The 15,348-nt window shown below is 43.2% G+C and overlaps 1 protein-coding gene and 1 long non-coding RNA gene across 2 annotated transcripts in view; one reads left to right on the forward strand and one right to left on the reverse strand.

Annotated features, from left to right (window-relative positions):
• Window positions 1-15,348, forward strand: part of ABHD2 (abhydrolase domain containing 2, acylglycerol lipase) — a 420,974-nt gene that overhangs the window by 128,214 nt on the left and 277,412 nt on the right. The window contains exon 6 of the mRNA XM_078683196.1: window positions 10,601-10,693. Within this exon, the coding sequence (XP_078539322.1) occupies window positions 10,601-10,693 (93 nt within the window). The remainder of the gene's footprint in view (window positions 1-10,600; window positions 10,694-15,348) is intronic.
• The window catches only part of LOC144824102 (uncharacterized), a 367,849-nt gene that overhangs the window by 19,573 nt on the left and 332,928 nt on the right, over window positions 1-15,348 (reverse strand). The window lies entirely within an intron of this gene.

The following is a 15,348-nucleotide window of genomic DNA, read 5'->3' on the forward strand; positions in this document are numbered from 1 at the left end:
TGGACTAAATAATTTCAGAAAGTGATATTAAAGGAGGAGATAATGAGGTCTTAACTGTGATTACCAGCCTGCCAATTGACTAGAACTATTTTTCATTATTCTTTAATCATCAGGAGAAGCTGTCATACTGTTGAACCACGGTGTATGTCACAGTTGCAGAAAGGGTTTGTGATTGTTGGAGAAATTGTGATTAAGGCACAAAGTTTTTCACCTTTTGTGCGTCAGAATATTTGAAAAGTATTTACAAAAAATAGGCGTTTTGAAACATGAAGTGATAAACTTTCCTGCCCCCATCCAGCTGACAATGATCTAAGCAAGTCAGTTGTAATGTATGCACAAAAATGTATTATGGCCTTGATTCTAAATATTGAGTCAGGCTGGGTAGTAGTGGTTCCCGAAAGGGAGATTACCGCACAATCAAAAGAGAGATAAGTGTCAAAGTATTCAAGTCTAGTGTGAATCAATCAAATTCAACTTCTTAATCTGTTGGGGTGCTATTACAGCTCGATTCACCTACTACCAAAGGTGCTCTTCACACATTAGAACCCATACCGTGTATATATACATAGAGCTTCATTCAGCACTCCCCTTAAACAATTCTATTGATCCAAAATGTACAGGATACATTCAACCATCATTAGTTGTTGTAGTAATATCCATTAATTATTCAAACAATGTTTCAGCAAAGAACAATGATCTCTTAATACAAGATTCAAAGAGTCAAAAAAGTAAAAAATGTCCGTGTTCCACTTGTTGGTTTATTCTTTGTTTCTCCCAGCATAGAATTTGACATTTGACAACACGTGTTTCGTCTACTCATAGACTTTCTCAAGGCTGGAAAAATAAATACGAAATATTTGTATTTGTTGGTTGCAACCAAGTTTTCATTTCCACAGATTATTTTGAGACAAGATTGGTGAGAATTGTAATCGATAGAACCATGTTGTGGAAATAGCCACATTATGGCCAAAGAATGCGTTACGAGTTAGGAAAAAGAGAGCAAAAGGATGGTGAAAATATCAAACGAGCCTTGGCATAGCCAATAGGTCTCGCTTTTGGGATCTTCTAAGTTTTTAGGTATGTAATAGTTGTTGTTTTTGCGCTAATTATATTGTTTTGGGTAATTATACAATATTTTTTGTATTGATTCAAAACATTTATTGGGATGAAATATCTTTTAATATTGTAATAATTATCCCATTGTAAAATATTATTTCGTATGTTTGTGGCAAAATATGCATAAGAGCATCCGCTAAGTGAATCTGTCAGTGAGAGTTTGTAAATAAGAGTCTCCGCTAAAATCTCCAATCCATGATACGACGGGAGTCTCAATGAAGATAGACGAGCCATGCGAATGGCAGAGCGCACATGGAGAACAGCTCCCTCTGCACTGCACCTGAAAACCCTGAAGAAAAAGAGAAACGCCTACTTCAGGAAAATAAAGCGCTCAAAAGCAAACTTCTTCAGCCTCCAGCTCGACCAAGCTAAAAACCGTCCAAGAAAACTGTTTGAGCTAATCAGAACACAAGCCAAGGAACAACCCCAACCTCTCAGTACTTCGGACAAAGCACCTTCCTGTGAAGACTTCGCCGCTTTCTTTACCCAAAAAACTGACAACATAAAGAGTGATCTCCGCATTGACGCAAGCCTCTACACCACACCCAACTGCATAACACCCACCGAACTAAAAAACAATGCTACATGGTCATCCTTTGACACCTACTCCGAAGAAGAAATAGGCAAACTGCTCAGCACCCTGAAACCTTCCAATCACCTCACGGATCCCCTCCCTGCCAACGCTGTCAAAGATTTCACCCCATGGCTCCTTCCACTGTGGACTAAAATTATCAACAGCTCGCTCCAACAAGGAACCATCCCTGACTCCCTCAAAGTTGGACAAGTCACACCTTTGCTAAAGAAACCTACTGCCGATCCATCCGACCTAAACAACTACCGTCCCATTACCAATATTCCCACTCTCGCCAAACTATTGGAAAAATGCGCACAACTGCAGCTGACTAAACACATTGAACAGTTTGATCTCCTCAACGCTCATCAATCAGGCTTCCGAGCAGGACACAGTACTGAAACTGCTATGACTCACATAATTGACGACGCCCTACAAATGCTAGATCAAAATGATACCTGCCTCCTCATCCTTCTTGATCTCTCTTCAGCATTCGACACTGTTAAACATGAGAATTTACTCGAACTTTTGAACACAAGAATGGGTCTATCTGGGACTGTTCTCAAGTGGTTCACTTCCTTCTTACACAACAGGTCGCAGAAATTCAAGAGTAACAACCTGATGTCCTCGCCAATACCTGTTTCGTTAGGTGTCCCCCCAAGGATCCTCCCTATCACCAACTTTGTTCAACCTAGTCATGGAACCTCTCACCACCTTGCTACAAGCATCCAATGTACTTTTTCACATGTACGCAGATGACACCCAATTATATCTCAAACTACAATCCCCCAATGACATTTTACTCCTGAACTCAACGATTAGAAACACCCAATCCTGGCTTGCCAATAATCATCTCAAACTCAATGCTCTGAAAACAGAGTTCCTTCTGATCTCGCCTCCCGCGAAGATCTCTACCACTCAAACCTGGCTTAAACAGCTAACTGCATTCAATGTCCTACCCACCATCGTGGACTCAGCAAAATCTCTAGGCATAACTCTCGACTCCAATCTCAACATGCAGCATCATATCAGCAAGGCTACTAAGGGAGCGAACTTCCAAATCAATACCCTGAGGAAACTTAAACCCTTCCTACCAGCCAAAGACTTCCAAACTGCAGTACAAGCACTAGTAATCCCGCAAATTGAATACGGCACCATCGCCCTCTGCGGTCTCCCGCTAACCACTACTGCACCCCTAAGAGCCTCTCTAAACGCTGCAGCGAGACTCATCACTGGGTCAAAAAAACACTCGCATATCTCCCCTGACTTGAAATCCTTGAACTGGCAGCCTTTTGAAGCCAGAATACATCTGAAAATCGCCTGCATGACACAGAAGGCTGTACACCTGAGCTCACCCGGATACCTCACTCAGAAGCTGTCAATCTCTGGCGGCTCTAGATACACTAGAGGTACAAACAATCTTCTGCTAAAACCTCGAAGATTCCGGAAGGAAAAAACTTATAAACGCTCTTTCTCAGGAATGGCACCCAGGATCTGGAACTCACTCCCTCCTGAAACCAGGCTCATCTCCTCCGTCACACTTTTTAAGAAAGAAGTAAAAGCTATTCTCATGGCCAAATACACTTGACCTATTAAGTGGATCTGTAAAATCTCTGCACCAACCTGTATTATTCTGCTCGATCCCCACGACTGTGTTTTTCCTGTATTATTCTGCTCGATCCCTACGACTGTGTTTTACCTGTATTATTGATTTACCTGTATTATTGATTCACTTACCTGACTAGCTACTTGCATTATTGATTTACCTGTGCTATTATGCTCCCTCACGTACTTACCTATCTCACTTACTACCTATAATTTCGATATACCTGATGACCTGTTATTCACTCTCCTGTTGGTATTCCCTGCTTTGTAAAGCGCTCTGATATCTGCAAAGATCTTGTTCGCGCTATATAAAACTCTCAAAATAAATAAAATAAAGTGTCAGTTATTGAGAGAGAGTGGGGGCATGAAAAATAACAGTCGAATAACGAAAAGTAACAGGCAATGTCGGTTTGACTAAGAATAAAATCAAAAATAGCCAATGTTGTCTTGTCCTGTCACACCTGCTTATTTTCTAATACAGCCGTGCCCGGTGTATTAATTAATGCTGCTGTATTAAAAACCATGGCAGATGGATCTCAAATGGGAGAGTGAGTAAAAGCGAAGAGAGAGCGAAAGGAGAGCGATAGAAAGAAGGGTAGAGAAAGTGAATAAAGGGGAGGGAAAAAAAGAGAGAAAGTGGGGAGAAAGAATGAAGGTGGGAGAGAGAGGAAAGACAATGAAGGACAGAGAGAATAAGATAGGGGTAGAGAGAGAAGATAGAGCGAGAGGAGAGATATTAAAGGGGAGAGAGAGATAGAGAAGTGTTGATAGAGTGAATAAAGTGTCTAGAGAAAGAGAGCGAGCGAGAGAGAGAGAGAGAGAAGATGCAATAAAAATTAATACATTAATACATTGCTAAATGCCTCTGCTTCTGTCGCCTTGTCCTGTATCTGCTGCTTGTTTCAGAAAACTGCATTGCACGAGTGAATAACGAATGCTGTCACTTTAAAATACATCCATGTAACATAAAACGTGTCACAATAGATAGCTAATGATAATATTTTAAAGCACAAGCAAAATAAAAGCTGTGCAGGAGTGAATAAAGCTGATTCGTGATTTGCATTCGCTGTAAAGCACACGCAAAATAGAAGCGTGCAGAAGTGTCAAATTAGAAATACACACCTAATATAGATAAAAGCTAAAAGCAAACCACAGAGGAAATACGTTTTTTTTTTTTAAAATCAAGAGAGAGCATGAGATTAAAAGTCCAGTGAAAACATTCAGAGTAAAAGCAAAACACATGATAGCCGTGCACAATTGATGAAATAATGCTCCATAAAAGAATGCTTTATTTGTTATTTTTATTCCTTTCGTTTTTTGGGGTAAACGCCTTTCCCCATACTGTTCATAAAATTACAGCCCTTTAACAACACTTTAACACAATATCTACCAGTAGAAATAACCGGCTTCTGGGGGATGGAAGTGTTTGGAAGTAATCGTAAAAAAAAAAACCTCAGCTGGGGGATACAGGAATCAAGGAGGATGGCTCTGTCTGGATTGTGCCACGGTGGCGCCTCTGGTCTGTTTCCTGCTAACTCTTCTCAATTTAGCATTCTAATGCAAGTGCAAACAAGTCGCTCTGTCTGCATATTTAAACAACAAACTTTAAATAATAGTTATGCGACCTTGCTGCTGGAACACCGGGAGTCTCTTTAAAAGTACCCATGTAACACAAAATATATGACAATAAATAGGTATGGAAAGCTTGATAAATACATTTGTGTTTAAAGCAAAACACACAAATTTTAGTTTAAGTGTTAGGCCTACACAACCCTATAATTATACCGCTCTAAGAACTCCGTGTCTGCTGTGTCGATTTGTACAACCCGCAGGCCAAAGTGGAGGACAGTGGAGGAGAATATAAAACAAAATATTGCAAGAAGAGGTGGAGGATAAAGCTCAAGTGGGAGAATGAGTGAGAGAGAAGAGAGAGCAAGAGGAGAAATAATCAAGGTAACAGAGTCAATGAAGGGGAATGAAAGAGAGAAAGAGAAATAAGGTGATAGAGAGAGAGTAAATAAAGGGTAAAAAAAACAGAGGGAGAGAGAAAATGAAGGGGGGGGGGCAAAAAGAGAGCGAGAAGATGCAATAAACAAGATCGGCCGGGAAACTGAAAGTACGGCCGGCCAGCCATGAATAATTAGGGGAGAAGCCGCAGAGCGCACGCTGGGAGAAGCCCTTTGATGTGGTGGCGGCCGTGAAAAAATGCAATTAGGAGGGAGGGAGGGAGGCCGATGCGCGTGCTTGTTTGGCCACGTGATTCACTTGAACTCGAAGAAAACCGCACAGAAAAAGCCATAGTTTGACGAGTATTTTGACCACTAGAATTCTCTCCTTTTCCATTCCTGCGGAATGGGAAAAGGCGAGACCTAAAAACCACAGGATTGAGTTGTGATATAGACAAATCAGGCAAAGGTTGACTGCCCTTTTTGAGCTCCAAAGTGACATATATGGAAATGGGTGATTAGAGGCATATAGTTCACCAAGTGTACATAATATTTGACCGAATAAAAAACTCTTATAATGTACTATTGGACCCACCGATGTTACGAGGTAATTACGATATTCCTTGAGTATGCTATCACGTGCTGTATCTTGTTTAATCCTGTTATCCTATAAGTATTCAAGGGGATCTATTTGAAAATGCACAAAATTCCATTAGTGCACTGACCTAACAAGACATTCAATGTGCGCTGATAGTTGGTGCTTACTATGTATTGCACTCTATAAGTTCAGTTGCCTGAGCCTTTGCTAAAACATTGTTTTAATAATTAATGGATATTACTATAACAACTTATGATGGTTAAATGAATCCGGTACATTTTGGAGCAATAGAATTGTTTAAGGGGAGTGCTGAATTAAGCTCTATGTCTATTTTGATTCTAAATATGTTTGGAGCAACTTTATGAGCTATTGAATCAAACGCACAACGGCTTTCTGTACTCCTCACCTCCTGAATTTAAGTATTTTAAGTTGTTCTTGCATGCGATAATTAAAAAAAGGTGTTTGATCAAATAAAAATATTTGCCTAGGATCATACATTTTGGCCATGCACGGACTGATCCCGGTTTCAGACTTTACAACTCATCTACTTAATTGGTATTCCATTATGCTTTCAATGGTTACTGCTTTCTGCTCAGTTCTTGGAGGAGAAGATTAGACTGGGGTGACAGCAGAATTCACTCTTTATTTTTGGCGCTTTCCCCGACTGATGGAGGTAACTTTACATGTTTATCGCCCACCTGTAGTGCTACAGTACACAAGCACCTAATAGGTAAGTGTTTGCATTCTGTAGCAAAAACACTTTTTTGGAGCAATACATTTTAACAGGACAAAGTTTGCAGAAATTTGAAAACACTAAGGCCCACCGTTTGAACTGGAGAAGTGCCTTTCTGCCAGCTGTGACTTTGAGCTGTCCGAAAACTGTTCAGCTTCAAAACAGCTCTTAAGAGGCACAGCTCTTCTGCAAGCGGGCGATGCGTGGCAAGAAGTGGAGAGGGAACAGGGGCATCAAAATGCTCTGGGCCCAAAAGTTACTGATTTTCGGCCCTTTGTATACTGCCATGTGAGTGCAAAACAGGATAATAAAATAAGGCTGATCACACTTCAGTTCACAACTAAGGTTGAATGGTGATTGGCCTGATTTTTATTTTAGTCCCCCTTTCTGATTCTGTTATTCACAGCTCTTACGTGCTGTGGAGGAGCATGGGCATTTCCTTAACAAGCCCGTCCCAATGTCTTTAATGATAAGCGAAGGCTTGGGTGAGTGTTCGAGACCTGCAGACCCCCTGGGAATTCGCCACGGACTCCTGTGGGTCTACGGACCACCGGTTAGGAACCACTGACCTAGACGACTGTCTGATAAAGAGTACAAACAAGGACAAATGTGTCAGATACACAATTCACTATGTACCTGCTTTACAGGTTGGGTTTCACAATAACTACCACCAAATTACACAAGCAGGAGTGGTCCCAAGCAAAAAACAATCTCAAAGATCTACTGTTGATTCAGCCCATAGTACATCATTCCCTTAAAAAGCTGAAATCTGCTGAAGGGAAGAGCTTACTTGGTCCCATAAGTGACGATTACTACACTTAGTTTGGGGAACACACTTCTTTGAAATGACAGTCCAAGGAATGTGGACTCTTAAACAGAGGTCCAATCACATCAGTTTCTCGGGGCTCCTGGCGGTAAAGCTTTCGCTCAGATACTTCCCCTCACACTTTCCCTACAAGGTAGTCCTCATGAGAACAGACAATATGACGGCAATACATCACATTCAGAAACAAGGAAGCACTCATTCACTTGAGCTATCATAGCTAGCACCGAGCATATGGAAATGGGCAATACAACATCACATACTTGCTTCATACCTACAGAACAGGGAGCATAAATTACTTTTCAAAATTCCAGTTGTTAAAGCTTTCATGAAAGGTTTAAAAAGAGTAACACCTTCAAAAACATCACCTGCTCCAGTATGGACTTCTAATGTGGCACTAGCTAAACAGGTCCTCCTTTTGAGTCGTTTCATTCATTTCCACTTCAGCATCTCTCATGGAAAGTTGCTTTTCTAGTAGAGATTACCTCATTTAGAAGGGGTTAGCAAAATACAAGTGCTCACCCTTCAAAAGCATTGTTTCCTAATGCATCAAGAGAGGGTAGTCCATATTCTAACCCAGTAGTGTTGTCTTTTCACCTTCATCAAAATGTTGAACTGCCAGTTTTCTTTCCTAAAACACAATTGTGTGTGTCCTTCTATTACCCTGGAAAGGGTTATGCAATACCTAAAGCAGGTATTGCTAGATGGATAGTTAAATGTATCCAAACATTTTACATCAAGGCCAAAAGGAAATCACCAGTCCCTTTAAAACCACATTCCACTTGGAAAACCGGTGTATCTATGGCTTTTTTTGGGTAACATTCCTATAGCTGATATCTGCAAGGCAGGAACATGGTCAAATCCACATACATTTACCAAACATTGTGTGGATGTCCTCGCATGCCAACAGGCATGCATTGGATAAGCAGTAATCAGAATTGTTTCAAACATCCGCTACATCCATCGACTTGTCACTGCAAGGGGAGAACTACTTAACAGTCTATGCAGAACATGTGTAGCTCGAGTCACACATGCTATGAATGGATTGTTAATTAACCTGTAACCATCTATTAGTCTAACATGCGCCCACCCTCCCACCTACCCGGATGTAATTTGGTGTCGCAGATACAAATACATACTCTATAGCTATATTAATTTACTTTCCTTTTTCATTGAATGGTCATCACTATGAACTGCATCCAGCTCCAGTATTCATGCACCTGATGTGCAACAAACCATCTGAAAATTAAGCTTTGACCATGCACATTACTAACTAGAAGAGTAGTCTTCGGTCCTTTTGAGACTTCGTTGAAGTAAAACAATTTGCAAACATCCGAGCCCAACACTAGATGGCAGGAGTATGCAGAACATGTGAATCTAGAGCACTACATGCAACAGATAGATGCTCAGAGGGTAATTCCTTTTCTGTAGTGTTGTCCAAATTGAAGCATACTAGGTCTCATTATTGTACTAAAATAGACAGTTTAGTTTTAGTATATCTTAAATAAGCCTGACTGTTTCTAAACTCCACCATTAGTACTTTCCATACCCGACTAACTTCAGTAATACGTTTTCTATTTTTTCCATATCCATTATAATGGATTCCGCCATTTAACCTGAACTTTTTGTTGGTGACCCTGACCCTTCATCGCTTTATCCAGAAGAGCAAAAGACTTCTTGGACCAAATGGGTATTTTTCTTGTTCCACTGTTAATTATATTCAGTAATTTTACATCCAGGTTGCCTTTCCTTCCCTAGGCTCACTGGAGTCTGGTAGGTGAAGTAAAAGGCATGCTTTATGATGCACACCAAGTTGAAAAATGAAAAACCTCTTTCCACAACATTTTGCTTTAAGATGCACTACAGAGCCTTGGTTGGTTCACAAAAAAGACCGAGTCACTGTTTTAGTTGCATGTTCTAAAATGTGTAAAGATTTTGGCAATACATTTGTCTTGCACCAAAAAGTTAAATTAGTAAAGCTTCCTCTGTAGCAGTCTACCTTATTGCATTTCTATAAAAAGTTTTACTATAATTAAATAAATGCAATACTTGGATATAATTGTAGAGAGAAGTTTTTTTTTATTTACAAAAATACCATATCCTATTTTAAAATGTCATGGACAAAATTGTTACCTCAAATAACCAATAACAATTGCATATTGAAAACTGCAAAGTAATAGAATTATAACTATTTTCACCTAAGATAAGTCTTTCTGCTATCTCTCTCCGTGTGAATGTCCCTGCCTAAAATAACTCCTAAATCTTTCATCAGTTCCGTGGGCCATTTAAAATGCCACATGTCCTTTTGCCTAATTAAAAAAAAAAAAAAAAAACAGAACTGCAGCAATTAAGTACCTTTAGCCAACCATATGCAGTCTCCATAAATGCTCAAGACATCCTGAAATAACCAAACCTTAATGAGGCGCTCTGCAAATATACCCTTCTACACTTTCAAAATCTGCTTCTGGTTTATGCTCAGGACTAGGTTTGGCACATCCCTTGTCCATCCCACCCCATTTATGTTAATTAAGCGTCAAACATTCCACTATCCATCACTATCTTTTCACAAAACCTGTCTGAGTATTCTGTTTCCCAAATACTCCTTTTTTTTTATATACTGAATTATTATATATTTTAGTTTAATCTACATTGGTATCCGCCTATAATTTGGAAAATGTCAAGATGCTTGAGCCAGGGCAGTTACCTACTCTGGTAATTTTGTTATGATCAGCATCATCTATTATCAACGGTGGAGATGTTCTTGTGGTCAGGTTAGAAACGTAGATCTGTAATGGAATTGCTAGAGGCTTTGCTCTGATAATAGAATTATTGACGATTGGGTCCAGCTTTATCCGGATCCAAGCTGTAACCACTCAAACGCTTTTAGTTGATACCACCCTGCTGCGTTGAGTTGCAGCAGAGAGACACCAGCACAAAAGGTACATGAAGTAAAACAGTGTTGTCGTTCAAACACTGCTGGATCAATATATAGAACACCTCGCATTTGCCTCGGAAAGGGGCAAGATCATACACCCAACCACTTCTTTTGCATCCTCTAGTACACTTTACTCTTCCATTACCTGGTAACTGGGCAATGTCTTAAGCGCTGCACAAGGATTCTTATCAGATTTCAGCAGTTTGTTTTGTTTTAATGTTTTCTTGTTCCCACCTTCCTATTGCTAATATTTGTTTTACTTGTATACTTTAGGGCACAAGAAACTTTTCAACAATGGGATCAGTGCCGGAGATTTTATAATTTCCTCATGGCGGACAACATGAAGAAAATTATTCTTTCTCACAGGTATGTTATATTTTAGTAATTTCGTTTTATACGTTCAAACACATTTATTATACTCTGAGAAATCTGCTGAATGTTTGTCCATTGTGGGAATTATCTTGTGACTGGTCTGACCTCTCAGGACCTTATGCTCAAACTCATTTTGTAATTCGCTGCATTGCTGAGGGGTTCTGTTAGTTTCAGGGTTGGCCATGTTTCTTCACAGTCCGCCATCTTAAAGTGATAGAAACTGTTAGGCAGTGTATAAAGGTCATTACCTAGCCAGTGTGTTCTAGGCTATTCTATTGAATATTTAACTCTGGCATCACTGTTTACCTCTTGCTTTCCCTGTAGATTCCCGTCAACTGCTGAAATACTGTCCCAGGTCAGACTTGATACAGAAATTATCTCACTTGAAACCTAACTTAGTTTCTTCCCGTTTATACTTATTAAAATGATTAATTGTGTCAGATTCATCAAGCAATGGTGAACAATTTATTTCTTAATGTTTCAGTCTACCCATAATGCAAGGCAGAACAAGCTGCTTCAGATCGCCAACCTACACCCTCCAAAGTGCAAGCTGAAAGCAATTTCTTGTTCAGGGAGAGGTATATATATCACCCCGATAGGAGTTCCACTGACCCCAGACTTTCCCCCATTTTCGGGGCCTGCCACGTGCCAAGTACACCGTCTTCTCTCTAAACATACTCCAGTCCATGTTTTACTTCCATGCCAGAACAGTGGGCGGCCTCGGAGATCCCCACAATTGCGCAATGTCTCTCTTGGCGATCATATTCCCGAGGGTCACCCACTGAGTCTGTGCCACATCATAGTCAGTCGGCTCCCAAACATTCAACAGGCATCTCCTAGCTTCAGGCAACAACTCAACACCCGTGACCTCTTCCATAACTGCATGTACACGATTCCAGAAACGCACCACCGCCGGGCACTCCCAGATTATATGGAGAAAGGTGCCCATCATGCCGCATCCACGCCTACACATCCCGTCCAAGGAATATCCCATACTAATCAGGCGAGGACCAGTCACATAGATCCGGTGGAGGATTTTGAGCTGTACAAACCCGAGACGTGCCGGAATTGCAACCTCCCTCGGCGAAGATACCACCGACTGCCAGTCCTCCTCGTCCAACTCCAGACCATCGCTGGTCCAGGCCTCTCTGAGTCGGTCTAAGAGGTCAACCCGATTATTTATCAATTTTTTGTAGATCAGTGAAATCGTACTATCGGGGACATAGCCGTCCAGTATCTGATCCTCAAGTGGGGATGCCTCCGGGTTAGTGGCGCCCGACGGAAAAACCGAGGTCAGCGGGTGGCGAAGCTGCGCATAACGGAAAAACTCCCTATCGCTCAACTCATATTCCACCTTCAACTCATCAAAAGTCTTGACCCTGTCCATGACCCAAACATCATTCACTCTGCATATACCAATCACGTCCCACCTATCAAAGCCTTTAGTCTTCCATAGGCAGCCAAGCCTCTCGGATGCGTAGAGTGGAGTCGCTCGAGTCAATCGATCCTTCCATCCCATTGCAGCATTGGCACGATGCCATGCCTGCACCGTTGTCTTAGTTGGACCCGTGAGCATCTTCCCAGCAGATTTCGTATAGAGCGCCCTATTATAATCCCCGCCAGGCAGCAGCCATTTGTCCATTTCGAATGCGGGATTCGACGCAGGACCGTACGTGCCATGATTGATCGCCCCCAGCTGGGAGGCCCAATGATAACGCCGAATATCAGGGAGTGCGATTCCACCATCGTACCAGGGGAGTGTCAGCTCGGCGAGGGCAATGTGGGATCGCCCGCCCCATATCAGTTGTCTCTGTAGACTTTCCAGCTCTCGAAAGTAGCTCGCCGGAATACTGTCAAATGTATTTTGCAACGCATATAAAAACCGGGGCAGTGACATCATCTTAAACAATGCTGCACGTCCGAGGGGGAGACAACGGAAGTTTGCGCCATGCCACAACATCAGTCCTTAAGCGTTGGAGCGGGGGAAGTAAGTTACGTTCATAAAGAACCGCGGGATCTAGGGCAATAAAAACTCCCAAGTAATTAAATCCCGTCTGAACCACCTGTATAGGACAACCACGCGGCATGAGAGGAGATTCACCTGAAAGAACATAGACACAGGACTTAGACCAATTAATTACAAGGCCAGAGTTTTTCCCGAAGGAATTTAAGACATCAAATAATACTATCAGCGACTTTCGAGGTGACGTGAGGTACAACAAGATATCATCCGCGTAGAGTGATACTCGGTCTTCGAAGTCCGGGGTCCACTGAATACCCTTCATCGATGGCTCCCACCGCAACCAGGCTGCCAAGGGTTCCAAGGCGAGGGCAAAAAGAAGCGGAGACAACGGACACCCCTGGCGCGTACCCCTACCGAGGGTAAAAGGCCCAGAAACCTGACCATTAACGACCACCTGAGCCAATGGTTCCTCGTACAGTAATCTCACCCAACCGATAAAAACAGGGCCAAAACTAAACTTTGCAAGGGCGGCCCAGAGGTACGGCCAATCTAGCGCATCGAACGCCATCGTGGCATCCAAGGAGGCCAATATGGCCGGTTCACGTAGCGACGCAGCCCTCGCAAGGGCGCCATGCAAGCGCCGCAAATTCAATGCCGTGTTACGGTGTGGAATAAAACCGGATTGGTCTGAATGGATCAGGTCGCCAATTACCGTTATCAAACGGTTTGCAAGCACTTTCGGGAGGATCTTCGGCTCAGCGTTTAAGAGCGAAATAGGTCTGTACGATGCACAACGATCTTGTGGTTTCCCCTCCTTATGAATCACGACGATAGATGCAAGTCGTTGATCAGGAGGGAGGGAGCCCACCTCTAACGACTCAAAGAACATCGACCGAAGATACGGTGCTATTCTATCCGGGCGCAGCTTGTAGAGCTCAATGCGGAGTCTGTTAGGGCCCATGGCTTTTCCCGATCGCACGGAGCGGACAGCAGTCGCAACCTCCTCGACGGAAAGCGTCGCGTCCAACGATTCCCTGTCTAAGTCCGACAAGCGGGCAATGTAATGTCGTGTAACAGTTGCTGTGAATCTTGCTCTGGCCTGTCGGATACAGGGGAATATACAGTTTGGAAATATTCCGCAAAACACTCCACAATCTCAGTCGGGTCAGTCACTCTCACTCCATCCACTCTCTCGATTAAAGGGACCACACGGCTCGCCCTCTCCTTCTTGTCCAGCCAAGCAATCAATTTCCCCGCCTTATCTCCCACATCATACAAACGTCCTTGCTGCTCTCTACTCATCACTTTGGCGGCGTCCGTCACCAGTGCCTTATAGTCAAGTTGTTTGAGACTGAGGAGGTGGAGCTTGTCATGAGTGACACCAAGCTCCAACTCCCTTTCCAATTCAGTTATTTCAGTCTCAAGGCGAACCACAGCCTTGTTTTTACGTTTCTTAGCGCCATTGATTAATGATAGCGCCTGGCCACGGATCAGTCTTGAAGGCTTCCCACAGCGAGACAGAAGAAGACACAGACCCCACATTCTCCGTGAAGTATTGATCCAGTGATTTGACCAATTTCGCACGGGTCCTAGGATCACGGAGATACCAGGGGTTAATCGGGGCCACCCGGCTCTCAGTTCCCAGCCTAGTTTCCATTACAAGCCATAGTGGGGAGTGGTCCGAAATACCCCTAGCCAAATGATGATTACGCACTTGTATAGCGCACGACTACCCGTAGGCATCTCGGTGCTGGTACGAATACCGCCGAGGAACCCTTCCTGGCCTTCCCCTCTGAGGAGCCCACTCGTGGGCACCCCCAAGGTGAAGTCAGGCATCCTCCGCGTTGTTGGGGCCGTTGTAGAGATTAAGCAAGCTATTGCCCAGAGGTGCAGAGTGGGACTCATGATTAAAATAGGCACCGAGGCGAGAATTATCAGGTCCGAGGAAATTGAGCCAGAGAACCGCCGAGGCGGGAATTGAACCCTGGTCCCGGCCAGACTACTGCATCAGGGTCTGCCGCTCTAACCATTGAGCCACACTTCTCTACTCTAATCTCCCTGAGAGAAGAGGCCTGTGCCGCAGGCATCAGAATGTAATCAAGTCTCGAGAAACTGCCGTGAGCACCAGAGTGAAACGTGTATTGTGACTGTCCCGGGTGAAGAAGCCTCCAACAATCTATCAAACCCAACGTGTCCTAAAAGCCACCCAGCCAGGACTGTGATCGTACGAGTTCCCTGGGGGGGTAGCGGTCATCACTTCCGGAGACAACCGAATTGAAATCACCACCCACCACCAGGATGCCTTCAGGAAGCCCTAAAATACCCTCCCCAAGTCGGCAAAGGTCGTGGTCTGAAGGCCAGGCGGGACATAGACAGAAAGCAGAGTGACAGTCTTCCCCTCCCATCTTCCAGTAATAGCGGCATATCGCCCCCTATCGTCAAGAATAATATCATCGACTTCCAGAGGGAGGGAACCTCGAACCAGGATGCTCACCCCCCTAGAGCCAGTGGTGAATCCAGAATGTGCCAAAAGACGGTAGCCCTACCGATTCATAGCGTGGCATGTGTTTCCTATAAGGTGTCTCCTGCAGTAACACCACATCGGGGGAGAGACGTCTCAATAGTTGTATCACCACACCCCGTTTTATCCTATCTCCCAGCCCATTGACATTCCAAGACCATAATT

This window comes from Lissotriton helveticus, chromosome 3_1, assembly GCF_964261635.1.
Source record: "Lissotriton helveticus chromosome 3_1, aLisHel1.1, whole genome shotgun sequence".
NCBI lineage: Eukaryota > Metazoa > Chordata > Amphibia > Caudata > Salamandridae > Lissotriton > Lissotriton helveticus.